The sequence below is a fragment of the Protopterus annectens genome, chromosome 6.part1, assembly GCF_019279795.1.
Source record: "Protopterus annectens isolate FY-2018-M chromosome 6.part1, PAN1.0, whole genome shotgun sequence".
Lineage (NCBI taxonomy): Eukaryota > Metazoa > Chordata > Ceratodontiformes > Protopteridae > Protopterus > Protopterus annectens.
In genome coordinates, this window is record NC_056738.1 from 466,968,770 (window position 1) to 466,984,014 (window position 15,245).

At 36.8% G+C, this 15,245-nt stretch overlaps 1 protein-coding gene across 3 annotated transcripts in view; it reads left to right on the forward strand.

Moving 5' to 3' along the window:
- Nucleotides 1–1,876, forward strand: part of LOC122805628 (oocyte zinc finger protein XlCOF26-like) — an 83,996-nt gene extending 82,120 nt beyond the window's left edge. For all 3 annotated transcript variants that reach the window (XM_044075891.1, XM_044075892.1, XM_044075890.1), the window contains one exon: nt 625–1,876. In XM_044075891.1, the coding sequence (XP_043931826.1) occupies nt 625–1,568 (944 nt within the window). In that variant the 3' untranslated portion in view covers nt 1,569–1,876. The remainder of the gene's footprint in view (nt 1–624) is intronic.
- Nucleotides 1,877–15,245: the final 13,369 nt, after the last annotated feature.

The window sequence follows — 15,245 nt, forward strand, 5'->3', positions numbered from 1 at the left end:
TGCATTTCTTGGCATCCATATCTCAATCACATAATAAGATATCTATGATCGGAGCTCCAGTCATAAACCTCTATGTTATACCTACTCTGGATATGACTAATGTCAGGAATTCACACAACAGCTAGTGAAATATATCTACCACCCTTACATAAAATATGTGCATCCTTTGATTACCTTTGGTAAAGAGGCTTCTCAAGAATTTAAAAACTACCTTTTGCAGTAGCACACCTGCTCTATTTTTCAGGGTTACTCAGTTGGAGGCTTGTTGTTAGACCTTGAAATGTTCCATGCCTTCTTGCTATTTATACCATTTGCCTGAGTAGCAAAATAATTCTTTTGTCTGCCATGAAATCGACCAGAAATGTATTTTTATTATTGTCATTGTACATGTATGTATACTGGTTCAGCATAGTCTTTGGTTCAGCATAGTCTTAAAATTGCACCACCTGTAACGCAACTCTAAATGAGAGTACATATTTTTGAAGGAAAATAATATTTAGCTTGGTAAAACTATGAAAAATCAGATATTTGATAAAACTGTTAGAATCTGTAGATACTGTGAGTTACAAACAGCAAAAGTATATTGTAGAAATTACATACTAACTTTTTTTCTTTCATTTCTAGTCTTTAAATCTGTTGAACATGAGAAGGATTTTCAGTCAAAACTACCTGTACGTCAACAAAATCAAATAGAACAGAGTCTTGTAATACCTGCAACATCTGAAGAGAACACTGATTTGTTGGTTTTATTGCCTCTGCAGCAACAGGCTGACAAAAGAGAGGAACAACTGATTTGTACCTATTGTGGAATGTGTTTTACTGGCTTGCCAGAGTTCTTGGAACACGAACATATTAGCAACAGACCTTTTAAAACTTCCAAGAGTACATCAGTGTCCGGGCAGTATGAGAGGATTGCCACACAGACATCCGATCCTTCAGTCCAAAAGTTGCTTGTCACAAGAAAAAAAATCTATAATTGCATTGTTTGTGGAGATACCTTTAGAGGTCTGTCACATCTGCTACTACATCAGAAAGTTCATAAAGGGCACAAGTTGTTTAGTCCAAGGGATTGTAAAAAGGTGCTACCTGAACAGTCCCGTTTTTCTTACAGTCAGTGTTGCCCAATACCAGAGGATATCTTTACCTGTACTCTTTGTGGTTTGACTTTCAATTATCAGTCAAGCCTTACTAGGCATTATGGAATACATCTGAGGCAGAAAGGACCTGAAAATTCTGATTCTGAAAAAAATCATGCCAGCTGCCAGCAAAAGCAGAGTGGAAAGACAAGTTTCATATGCACGACTTGTGGGAAGAGTCTATCAAGTCGAGCATCTTTTACTAGTCATAAACAAATTCACATCCGAAACAGGTTTTTCAGATGTCCTGACTGTGGGAAACATTTCACAACCCGATCAACTGTTAAAAGACACCGTCGAATTCATACAGGAGAGAGGCCATATATATGCAAAGAATGTGGGAAGTGTTTTAATCAGACATCCAGTCTGAAAACTCACCAGAAACGTCATGCTGTGAAGAGAGCAGTTGGCTCTACCGAGCATGTTTTTTAGCATTAACTAGGAGATCAAAAATAAGATTGATGGAAAAAGATTTTTCATGTAGAAAATCAAAATTAGGTGTTTTTGAAGAAGGCCCACATGCAAAGCGGTCTACAAAGTACTTTTAACTTCTAAATGCATTTAGTGTTTTATTAACTCCTGTAATTATGAAAAAACAAGGCAGTTTTTGACTCCTCTCTTCACAACTGTATTTCATGTAAAAGCATAGTAAAACTTAAATGTTTATTATTGTTATTATTGCTGTAACTGTAGTCACTATGTGGCCCTATTAAATAAAATAGAAGAAAGATATACCTTTACTGTGAAACTTATCTCCTTTATTTTGGCTGCGTGCATTTGATAGTTGAGCAAGTCCCTTTCATCTCTCTCATCTCTCAGCTAAAACAAGAATGTGGAAATCTGCATGGGAGCATGGTGATAAAGAAGAAAATAAAATTTAGTACAGTGTGAGAATTAAAATTGAGTGAGTGAATGTATGGCATACAGAGATGTGACAGTAGTGATGTTTGTGTGATAATGTGATTACATTGCTAGACCCGAAGAAAGTACGGTTTAAGAAGTTTTTGCAAAATAAGTAACCAGTATTAGAGGCATGAATGGACAAAAATGGTAAAAGTAGTTGGGACAATGTCTGGAGATAAAAGGTGTAGTGACCACTGTGGGTGGTAGGGTCTCTCTAAACTGCTTCAGAAGTGAGAAATTTTAAAGTTTTGCAACTGTAGCAGAAGGTAAGGTGAAACACTTTGCAGTGAGGGAAGAAAGTCTGATAATGGCTCAGAATTAAGTAGAGACTGAGAAGCTATGGGATTCATTATGAAATAGTGTAGTAAAGTAAATACAGTACTTGCAGGTAGACAAGGTACAGCTAAGCCATGAGAGGGATTAAGACTTGATCAAGTTTTAACAGCTTTAGGTAGTGTCATTTAACAGGTAATATATAGTAAATTCTGCAAATACCATTTTAATGACTATCTGATGGTGGACCTGTAATGCTTAGCAAAAAACTTTGCAGTGCTTTTTTGTAGTCCGTAGAGAACAGAAGGAAAAAGACAGTGATCCATCTCCTAAGGGAAATCCCATTGAAAGTAAAGATGAGACTATAGTGATGGATGTCTTTTCTTGTTCCTGGACTGAAATGGTATATAGACAGTAAATCAGAAATAAATGCAGGAAAAGAAGAATGTTTTCTGCACACCAGTGTAGATAGATAAAGATAGTTTGATTTCAGTGTAGTTCACACTAAGGGAAGCTTTAGTGCCAGGTTACAAGCTTTCTGTGAGTCTGAGAAATTGATTTGGGTTCCTGTATTGCATAAATTGTTTTGGAATCCATGGGAAAGTGTTAATGCCCTTGGTAAAAAAAGTGTTTTCCCCATTGAGGCATAATATTCTTCTGGCTTTTCAAGATTGTGTTTTTACAGTGAGTTCATTACAAAAGTATTTGCAACATTAACTTAAAACTTTGTTTGTTCTTAGCAGTCTCTGTCCTTAGTGTACACGTCCTAATTTGTTGGCTGTTTTTTTTTTTTTGCTTTGGGTTCACTGGTTCTGTTTCATTCAGAAGTTTCTTATTGACCCTATAGTCTTCCAGCCTGATGGTTGATGTTACTATGAATGTTCAAAACTGTAGTTTTCTAGACTTTTTGCATATTTATGCCTGTGTGCATTTACAAGTGTATATACTTTGTGGGGAGGTAAAGTAAAAAGCATTTGCTGTCTTGATAGCTTTGTGTTGGTTTATTTTACGTTTTTGTTGACCATGTTATTCCTACCAGGTGTAGTCAGTGTTCAAAGGAGACCTGTGGTGGTATTCATAATGCTATGAGTAATGAGGCCAGGGCAATGGTGACTTTCCTGTACTTTTTTTTTTCTTTTACCACCATAGTATCTTTTACATGCAGGAAAACAGTAAGCACAAATACAGCAAATTAAATCCATGAAAAACATCAGGGCATAGAGACTTGTATCAAAAACTGCTTTATTACCAAGCTTAAAAAGATTAGCACTTTCATTTTTTTTTTAAATCACAAACCTTTTTAAATGCAATTCAAAATGCGCTAATCATGTGACCACCAACCCCCCACTATGAATTTAGACATTTAAAGTGACACTATACTTTCGTAAATAAATCACAAACAAGTTATATAGCTATTCAAGTATCATGGAATCTGTGCTCTTATGGATATAACCCAAATTAAACTTGTCAAAAAAAATCTTTTAAAATGTTCAACACACAAGCATGAATTCTCCTTTCTTAGCTGTCTTATCCTAAAAGTGCTTTTAGTTTTGAAAGGCAAGCTATTGATATGTCTGTTCAATCATGGCTAGCTATTCGCATTAAGCCATAGCTGCCAGTATAATTCTCTTATTTCTAAGTTTAAAGACTATGGTCTCCCTGTGTTAGGTAAAACTTGTTCCAATATAATAAACTTAGTCATGCCCTGGGTTTTCTTGAATGTGTAGAGCATTGGTTTCCTTTTTTTTCTCTTAATTTCGTGCAAGTGCTCATAAACTCTGTTTTTTAGCTTACGTTCTGTTTTTCCAACATAAAACCCAGGACATAACATAGTGCACAATACACTACCCCAGTTGTTTCACAGTTAAAAACTCTATCTCTCAACACATTTTTATTCAGTATTAGTCGATCACTTACATGGATGTATTTACAATATGCACAGTGGCTGCATTTTTTCATCCCTGCATTACTTTTACTATGTTTTTCTTCCATTTCGAAAATACTTTTTAAATTTTTTCTGTATACATTAAATTTCTCACCCATGTTCACCCTAACTTGTCTGTCTCGCAGGACAGACCAATTTTTCTCAAGGGTACATTTGATCACATTACTCTCAGCTGTATGCATAGTAATAAATGATTCTCAAACTTATATTCAGCCTCAATATTCGTAACATTGGTACTAATATCTAATGGCTCAACATTTCCTTCTATATTACCTAAAATTGGTACAAAGTGTTTTCTTTCCCTTTTGTTTGCAATCTCCATCATAATGTTATCAATAAAGTTTACTGGGTATCCTCCTTTTTTTAAAACATTTCTTTCAAAAGGGTACATTCATCCCAAAATCTTTCATCAAGGCTTATCATCCAAGCAGCACAGACAAATTTACCCTTTACAAATGTAACTGTTAGAATAAGTCAGTTTTCTATGTATTTCAGAAACAAACCTTTTGTTAATTACATCCTTCATTAACCAAATGTCCAAATATGCAGTATGTATTTCTATGCAGTATGTATTTCTTCAAAGTCACATGAAAACTTTAAGAAATCCATACTCTGATTTAATATATTGTAAAAATTTTGGTATTTTTTTCTCTATCATTGTCCCAAAGGATGAATATATCATCCAAATATCACATATAAAACTTGCATGATCCCTTAAACTCTGACTTAAATATTTCTTCTCCCATTGGATCATGACAATATTTGCAAATAGCCCCCCACAGGTAGAACCCATGGCAACTCCTTTACATTGCAAGTACAGTTGTCCTTCGAACATAATACAGTGTTTTTAAAAAACTGTATTCAAGTGGTTTTCATACAAGTTTATATAATTTTGTGAAATACCCTTATCAAAAAGGAATTTTTTGAACCAATCTATTCCCAATTGATGGGGTATAACCGTATAAAAGTCTTTATAAAAATAAATTTTATCCTTCAATGGTAATTTATTTTTTCCAAAAACTGCCAAGTCACGACACATATTCTCGTAATATTAACATTTTTTACTTTTTCATTTAAGAATTTTGAATATGGATAGGTGATAGAACTATGCGCATCTACTATGGAGCACATCGGGGCTGTTGAAAACTTTTGTGAATTTTGGGCACTCCAAAATCTTTCATGGGGTTGACAACATTAAAATAATTATACTTGTTAACAGTAACTTGTTCAATGAACATATCTTGTAAATTGTTCCTAATTTTTCTATAAGTAGTGTTAAGCTCATTAATTGACACTGTTGCATAAGTGCCTTCAGCTAAAAGTCTTTTTGTCTTATTAACATAATCGGAAGTGTTCATAATTACTGGCCTGCCCCCTTGTTGGGCTTTTTATGGTCCTTATTTTCTTGCTTTTAAGATCAGATAATCTTGATTTTTTCATATTTAGACAAATTATTATAATTACTAAACTTAAAATTCTCATGTAATATATCAAGTTCAAAATTTTTTCAACAAATTGAATAATAGGATGCATGAAGTGGTTATACGTACTAGATATCCGTAATGTATTCATTGCAGCATTTAAATTTTGAAACAAAATATTAAAGTTCACTTTTTTTACATACTGTTTTAAGTCCATAAGAACTTACGCCACATCTGCATGTTTGCTGGAACAAAGGTAAGTCCTTTTGAAAATAGCATCAGTGGAATGTGAAAAGAAATTATATACGTTAAAATCACCATTATTGTTCTTAACAATTTGACATAAAGGCAGTCTGTATTCATCATCATTCATTTCACTGTTCAACGCAATTCAGATTCTTTTTTGTTTGGCTCTGCCACTTCGGAATGCCCCTCTTTGAGGATTCAGTATAATTCTTGGGTTTCCATTGGTTGGTTTGATTCTGTTGCCTCTCCCTGATCCTCTCAGGTCTTCACAATGGTGGGTACTCTCCACAGTCTAGAAAATTATTGGATCCGTTATTGTACATGTTGCTGACAGGTTCCACCCCTTCACTGTCCTGTATATCCTGATGTTGATTATTAGTTCCATTATTTAATCTGGTATCCCATGTTTGTGAACTTGGTGGAATGGGATACACCTTTGTACTGAAATAGTCCCTTCCGTCCTGCTCAATTTTTTTTTATTTTACAGCTATGAATAATCTGAACTTGCTCATCAATACTTCTAAAACTCCAGACATGGATCTCCTACTGGAGATCATGTGTAATTAAATTATCTGAAGTATTGATATTGCTGACCAGTTCATCAATCATTTGACTGTTGTATTTTATAGGTAGCTTCATGTATTCACACCCATGTCTATCAAAGAGTTGAGTAAATCTTTATGGAGCTGGGAGTCTGGAAATAACCCAGTGGGGAACAACCACATGTGGGGGGTCTTTTGGTACCATATTGGCTTTTATGAACTCAGTAAAGTATGCTTTCTCTAATTGCAGTTTTTTTTTTTTTTTTTTTTTTTTTTCAAAACTTTGTAGTCATACACACTCAATCAACAAGCTTCGTACTCCCTGTTGACCACTCGTCCTGTTCAGTTGGTCAGGCATAAGTTCAGTTCTCATAATTTATCTTCTCTCTGTTGGGGGGGGGGTTGTTCGAAGACATGTCATCAATGTGTTGAGTCAGTTGCTGAATGAGTAACTTTAAATTTCCAACAGTATGTTGGAAATCATTCACATCAACTTCTTGAAACAAATTTTGGGATGGAGATTCCACCAGAGTCCTTATAGCCATAATGCTTGGAATGCAAACCAAGAAAAAAACAGCAAGCATGAATACAAAAAACTAAATCCACAAATAATGTCGGGGCTGAGAGACTCATATCAAAAACTGTTTTATTACCAAGCTTAAACAGATTAGTGCTTTCATTTTTATTGTAAAAACTTAGATAAAACTCTTAAAAATCAAAAACCTTTTATGTACACCTCAATTAAAATGCATAAGTCATATGACCAGCAAATCCCCACCAAGAAATTAGACATTTAAAATGACACGATACTTTCATAAATAAATCCGACAAGATACAAAGTTCAAGTATCATGGAATCTGTGTTCTTATGGATATAACCCAAATTAAACTTGTCAAAAAATCTTTTAAAAATATTGAACACGCAAGGATGAATTCTCATTTCATAGTTTTAAAAGGCAAGCTATTGATAATTGTCCATTCAATCCTCACCAGCTGTTCACATTACAGCATAGCTGCCAGTATAATTCTCTTCTAAGTGTAAAGACCATGGTCCCCCTCTCTTGTTGGATAAAACTTGTTCTGTTATAATAAACTTAGTCACGCCCTGGGTCTTTGAATGTGTTTAACTAGAGCATTAGTTTCCTTTTTTTCTCTTGATTTCTCTGAGCCACGTAAGATTTTCTTAATTTCTAAACAAGCTGTTTTCATATAGCATAGTCTTTGGCTGTGTATCCTGTTAAACTGTACTGAGCACGGTTAGATGCATGTTAAATGTCATGTTATTTCTGTCTCATTATAGGGCTGTGAGTAACAGAAACAGTACTTACTCCCTGCTCCACCCATCCAGAGTCTGGCACAGAGGGCCAAACGGACTTTGTCATTAATGCCTTTTCTTCATGGTAACACTTCTGCCCAAAGGCCATCCATCCATCATCAGTTTGTATCCCTAAGTGTCATATTTCTTTTCTGTTTTCTTGTCTTCAATGAATTGTCAGTCTTTCATCAACTTGTCTCATAAAGTTTTTTTATTTGTTTGAGGTGATATATTGACAGGTAAATGAAAACATATTTACACTGCCTAGCAGCTGAGATGGTAAACCTGTTTTTGTGATTACTGTGAATAGTTTACCAATTTATATGAAACTAAACTAGTTTTTGTTTATTTCAGACCATTCTATCTGTTGGACCAAACTGTGTTCCGTTTTGAAAGTGTATTGAAATATTCAGTAACTTGATTTGGAGCTTCGTATCATCACTGTCTGCATCCAAATGGCACACTGTAGCCTATTTTATTTCACTGAGTCAGCTGATATGCTGATGTCATGCTAAAGAATCTAATGTGTTATAACTTGCATATGCTGTCTTGGTAAGACTGTGATGCCTGATGCTAAAATCACATGGAAACATTCTCAAGCTAACTCTTTGACATAGAGAGGGAGATACCCAGTGCTAAACATCATCTGCTTCCATAGAGGGGGAGATGACCAATGCTGACATCTGCTCCTATAGAGGGGAAGATGGCCAATGCTGACATATCTGCTTCCATAAAGAGAGAGTTGGCTAATGCTGACATCATCTGATGGTGTTAGCCTTTCTTGTATTGTTGTCCATCATATCTGAATTTTAGCACAAAATTCCCGGTGCTACCTACATTGGATTTGTTATGGAAATGTTTTTAATTTCTATATAATTTTTCTTTCTACATCTGTCAAGTATCAAGCCCTTCTCCCTTAGATCTTGAGCCCATTCACGCCTGACACGAGGGGGTCCATTCTGCACTGAATGAGAGCAACCATGGGAGACCATCTTTCACAGTTATACAGGAATTTGTGCCCCTGCCTGTGACTACTCATCTCTATACTGATGGGGAGTATTGTCTTTGACGCTAGTCCCTCAAGCTGTTGGGACACTGTCCAGACCAAAACAATCTTGTGTTTCAGGATGGGCCCTAATTGCCCTCAGGCCAAGGAACTACACAACATGCCCTCCCAAATGCCACCTGTATTAACCAAGGCATAGAGTATGGGACCAGTTTTGGGTGGTGGCTGACATAAGCACCCATGTGACAGTGTGAGCTATGCCTTCCCCAGGTATAATCATGGTCCCGTGCATGTGTAGATGAAGGTTACCTTCAATTGCTCAGCACAGCCAAGGTCACATCCCTGGTATTGGCTGAATTTTATCATCACACAGGACTCTGCTTGTAAAGTGGTAGACAGCCAACCAGAAACCACCTCTCTCGCCTGTCAGGGTGAATAATGTGATGCAAGCAGTTTTCTCAGCCCTCTGTCTCTTCCAGCTGTTCCAGTTTCTGAACAACTACTGAAACTTAGATTATATGGGTCATAGGCAGGGCTGTATCCCTGTACATCCAGAGCTGCAGCTATAACTGTAGATCTTTTCTGTCAAATTAATCTAAGATGTGTACTTGTAACAAACGGGTCATAGATGGATTGCCATTTTGTTTGTTACATCAACATGAGACCTGCTTTTAACAGTGAAGCCTCTGATGTCCGATTCTAGTGTAGTCATGTGCCTAGGTATTATCACCTGATATTTCAGAGTACCCAGTTGTCAAATTTGATCTCACCCTGATGAAATGGAAGCTTACAGACTAGGCACTCCATTTTGCATGCTTCTCTGGATGAACATTTTACAATATGTAAGAGTAGTGAAAAACATATGTACAAGGATTAATAAAGGAAACAACCTATGTCTTCTGGTTGCATTTGCCATTTATTAAACTGTATACTTTAACTGCTTTTAAGCCCAGGCTGCTGTGTCCTTTACTCTTTTTCTACTGTCGGGCAACAGATAAGCAACTTTACCACTGTGGCTAGAATTTACACTTTTTGCACTACCAACTTTGGTTTCATAATGTACCTAAGAACAGCAGTTTGAAGCCATCAGTGCTGTCAGACTGGACTCGTGTAGTACTGATGCTGTAAAAGTCATGGGTAATTCTCTATTACCACTGATGTCTCTCTTCCTCCAACACCTTTCTTTTGACATGAACATCAGAATTTCCCTGAACCGGTGTGGATCAATCTATAAAACCCATCCTCAGACTTCAAGGGTCATTTGCAAAATCCTTGTTTCTCTGATTTTGCTGTAAATCACAAGTGCTGGGAACATTTACTCCTTCCTGTCTGCCACAACAGTAAGGCTTCACTAGGACTCATACAGTGGGATCGTGGAGGAACAGCTTTTTTTCTTACTTTAACCTAATCTGTCATATCTTATGCTGGACTTATCTTCCAGAAACAAGTGGAGCTTTTGAACACTACTGAAATATTCTAGTAACTTTCTAAGTCTATAAGAATAGTATTTGTAATCTGTCCCTATTTTAGGGCCCTTGTCCCCCTGTTATATTAGGCTTTGTCCAGATTTCTTGTGCTAAGAGGTTGAGAGATATGGTGGTATGTTATGCAATGCCCTAGCTGGGGGCGGGGGTTAGTCTGTTAACTTGATCAGGCTTGACCGTGTAACTTGGTTACATGAGGCAAGAGCCTGAATACTCTACAACCACTACCAGACTGCTGAAGGAATTGTGAGTTTCAGTGGAGACAGAGCCTGAATCTTCTACACCAACTAGCAGACTGCTGACAGAATTGTGAGTTTGAGTCTCTCTATATTTTCAGGGAATTATGAGTTTCAGTGCATTTACAAGGGATTATGAATTCTCCGTGCATTTTCATAGAAATGTGAGTTTCTGCGAAGAGAGTATTACTGTTGCTCTTGCTGTCTGTTTTCATTGTGCAACTAAAGGTTTTGTTTAGCAAATGGCAGTACTGTCTGCGTTGTAGAATTTGAAAGCAGTGTTAATAGCATAATTGCCTTTGCTGCAGAAGACTTCGGATGCTACTCCCACACCATGTATACAGAGATGATCTTGCAGTGCAGGATTGTTTGGTGCATTTTAAGGGGAGATAGGGGTTCTTTACTCCTGGGTATGCTCTCCTTTGTACGAGATGCTTAGTAACTGTGAACTTTGTCATTTTTTTCAGTCATTCCCTATTGCAGTATTGCCAGCTTACCATTTTTTTTAAATGTAACATAGGTAATTAATTCTTTAAGGGCAGCAGGTACTGACTTTATAGATAAAACACAGAAATGTAAAGTTGTTTGCCAGTAGCAACCTATTTATTAGTTACAGATCTCTTTAATGTGAAATTATTTGGATGAATTTAATTCTGCAATGATTTGTGCTTATTGACTGATACTGGTAAATAGCCTTTTATGATTAAAATGTTCTGAAATGGGTAGATTTGTCATTGAGTCATACATTTTGTTTCATTGCGTACTGTAAAAATGTTCAAAACTACAAATTTAAAACACACTCTAACAAGTGGCGCTGTATTCTACAAGGAATATAACTTGTACAATCAGGAAGGTTAATCAAAGGATGCATGGCCCTTAAAATGTGTGCAAGGAGCCTGTGGTTTGAAAACAGCCCAAAGGTAAACTTAAGTCTCCACTGTCCAGATGTATTTTATTTGAATGTGGGTTTTAATGCTGTTTCAATGGCAGAGAAGTTTATTGCTCATGCTAAGTTTGTTTTCATTGTGCGATTTGTATTGTTTATTTAGCAAATGTCTATCAGCGGTTGTGCTCTTTTATTTTAATATATGTAATCATTGTAGCAGTAAATAAGAAAACAGTATGCGCACTGATAGGTTAGAACAGTGTTTATGGCAACTGTAGAGAAATAGGCAAGTAATGGAACACTGGAATGGCTGGGGAGGGGCTGTTGTGGCAGGGGGTAAGGGGTTGCAGCAGGAGGGGCTGCTCTGGGTGGCCCCAATCTATTACCCTGCCTAGGGTCCCATTTGACCATGATCTGACTCTACTCGTGTTCTGAAGGTAGGTCAGCCATAACCGAATGGGTGCTGACCCTCTAAGTATGAACTTCCAGTCATTTGTGCAACCACTAATTTAATTTCAGCTACCAAAAGCTACATAATGTGATGACTTTCCTTTCTTTTTATTCACTGAAAACACCAATATTATTTCCTGATAGGATATGCTAGGCCTCCAGTAGAGGTAAGACAGATCTTTAGCTTTGCACCTTGCTTTAGTAAACTGCAGCTCAAGTGACACTTCTACAGTTGCAGATCTTGTGCAGGAAGAAATGAAACATCGAGAAGGCTCAGAACTAAGCATTTGGCCAGTAAGTATGACTTATTTTTTTAATCAAGTATCTGATACCATATCCTTTTGCAGTCGATACAGTTTAGGAAAAGACTACTTTGTCTTATAAAATGAGTGATCCTGTATTTGCATATATCATCCTCTGCCAACATGCACACATCAGTGCCCAGCAACTACAGCTCCATAAGGCTCTGTCTCATTTCTGCAGTTCTGCTTAATCATGCTACAGTCTCAGTACTCCCTTTTGAATTTGTTTTGTTCTTCCTTTTGCCACCTTATTTCCCCACCTGTCCAGACTTCCTATCTCAACTTTCAGCTTTTCCACTTCATCTCTTAGTTATCTATTCTGTCTGCTTAATATCTTTATCCATTTCCTCTAAAGCCTATTTAATTTAATCCTTTTGAATCCTTTGTACGTTCCCTCTTTTTGTAATTTCTAGTGCATAATTCACTATTGCTATATCTTTCTCACTCTCTCACTCACACACACACACACATCAGATCTGCCCCATGTGTAGTATAACTACAGACATTAGGACCTCTACCTTTTTTTTTTTTTTTAATTTCTCTCACTTCGTTACACTGCCAACAACCTATAACATTGTAACTCAAACACACATTCTTCCTTCTCCAATTATCTTTAACTCATTCACATTTCAAATAGAACTTTTGGCAGTGTTAAGAGCACCTTGATCCTCACAGTTATACTATTGTATGTTATTTCAAGATATGTATAGCTGTATATCTAAATAACTGTGATTAATTATGTTACCTTAAATGTGTGCTTCTCTATAAGTCTAAATGGCAGCAACGTGTGAGATTCACAAAAATGTTTTCCTATGGCTTGGCACCTTAATTGTATGTAACAGCATTAATGTTTAGGGCTCCATGAATAATTAATGAGGTAGTTCACTGAACATGATTTAGTACAGTCGTTCGCGCTGCACACCTTGCACCCAGCAAAATGAAGTTGTACTGATTTCCGGCTGGGGGAAGGCATGGGTTGCAGATGAGGTAAGCATAGGGCTACTTCCGTTAAAACAAAAAGCAGCTTTGCCTCTGAAACACACTACTCCAGCAAGTATTGTTTTTTTTTTCATGTACTGTAGGTTGATTAAGTCAATGTTGTATATTCTGGGTGTGCAGCACTGACCCATACCTTGCAGTCATTACTGTATTTCTGTATTTGTGTCACTCTTTCTGCCAGTTTGTAGTCAAACAAAACATTTGGCTCCAACACCTGAATTTGTTAAATCACTGTCAGCCATTTTACTTTACACAAGGTTATAGTTACCCTTGTAAATAAGTGCAGGGCTTTCTTAACTGTTATACATAAGCAGAGTGAGGTATAATGCATTTGTAATTTGCTTGTTTCATAATCAAATTTGGATGTTTGTTGCAACTTATTTTAGCTTAAATTTGTTTTGCTTTACATGTTTTTTTTTCCTCTTGGAATTTTAAAAACTACTTGTTTACAGTAAATTAGCAAATATTTCTTTTCTCGTCTCTACTCTGACTGCAAAACGATTACGTCTGTGTGATCTGTGGGAGGAGCTGAGAAGTAGCATTTTATTATTTAAGGTAAGCAGAATGGGGAAAAGGTTTTAATCATAGAAGCTGTCACTGACCTTATGACTGCTGCTGTTGTGTGACAGTAAATGACTCTTGAGTGGCCTGCCCCCCCCCCTTTTTTTTTACATTTGCCTTTGGAAGCTTATCCAATTTTAAACTACTTAGTGCACAGTGGTGCAGCACCTAGAGTATTGATCAGTTTCTTACATCCTACTTTTAAAATCACAAGCACCTGGGCAGGACAACAAATTACTGGTAGCCTAGAAAAGACTTATCACCTTAGGATTTGTGCTTCCATTTTACTCAGTGAGAGCGAGAGCTTTGGGACATCGATTGCAGACTGTCTCTGATTGGGCAGTGTGTATGGAACTTCTGTGGTCTGGTTTTGGACCATTTACAGCTTAGCGCTTTTACACTGAGCTGCCGTATGTGCTGTTTAGGGCATCTACCAGGGGAAGGCTACAATAAACCTACAGACTCGTCCAACATTTGCAATGAGATTGCTGATCACCAAAGAGCATATTACCTGCTTCTCAGGAAGCAGCCTGGGATCAGTGCTACTGTTTTGTTTATGATGTTTTTGATCCAAAGAAGTAATCTTATCGGTGTACTCTTCCCTTATCTGAACCATAATTGAATAAAGTGGCCCCTTCAGTATGTACAAATTCAAACATATCACTTGACTGGAACCCAAGAAATTAAATGCCTGTAAATGTTTCCAGTATCCTGGTATATTAGCACAACTTTCCTTATACTCATGAGGTGACCAGTGTCTCACTTTTAGAGCCATGCACGACCCGTTTCTTTGCAAAATGAGTGACTGCAAACACCTGTACTAGGGACCTAAATTTACAGCAACAAATAAGACTGGCTGAAGGGTTAGATTCCTAGCTCAGCATATTCTTAGCCTATAGTATTGTAATTACCACTACAGGTCAAGCAAATTACTGCTTTATCTAGTTGATGATTGGATGAGTAGACATAAATTTACAGTAGATTATCATGTACAGCCCTGCTTGATTTGGGAGATGGACACTATTATGTACTCCTAAAGGGTGGCAAGAAATTTTAAGTGCATCGTCTTAAAGGTGTATGTAGCTAGGCCTCTTACGGTCCCTGTGATTGCTTGCCTAGTGTTCTTACATTTCTAATTTATGTATCTGTAATGCTGAATGTAAAGCTAATCCTACAGTTTTGTGTTTTTACATGTATGTTCTAGGTAGTGACTAAAAATGTACATATTTATTTTGTCAATTTTACCACTAAACCGTGACTAAATAAAACTTTCAAAGAAAAATATGTATAAGAAATGGTGTTGTGTGTTTGTAATTTGCAATCCACCTAATAATCTGGCTATGGTGTATTGCCATTCACCTACCTTCAGCTTGTAAGTGGAATCCTGGGATTGCACTCCATACCCCATAGTGCTTTTCAGCTTCCTTTCCTATTTTTGTGCTTCCTTTAAAATAATAACATACGCAAGTCCTTGTGCCTTTTACCTCATTGGCACTTCTCTATACTCGATCAAAAGCTGTGTGAAAAACTAAATGTAGTAT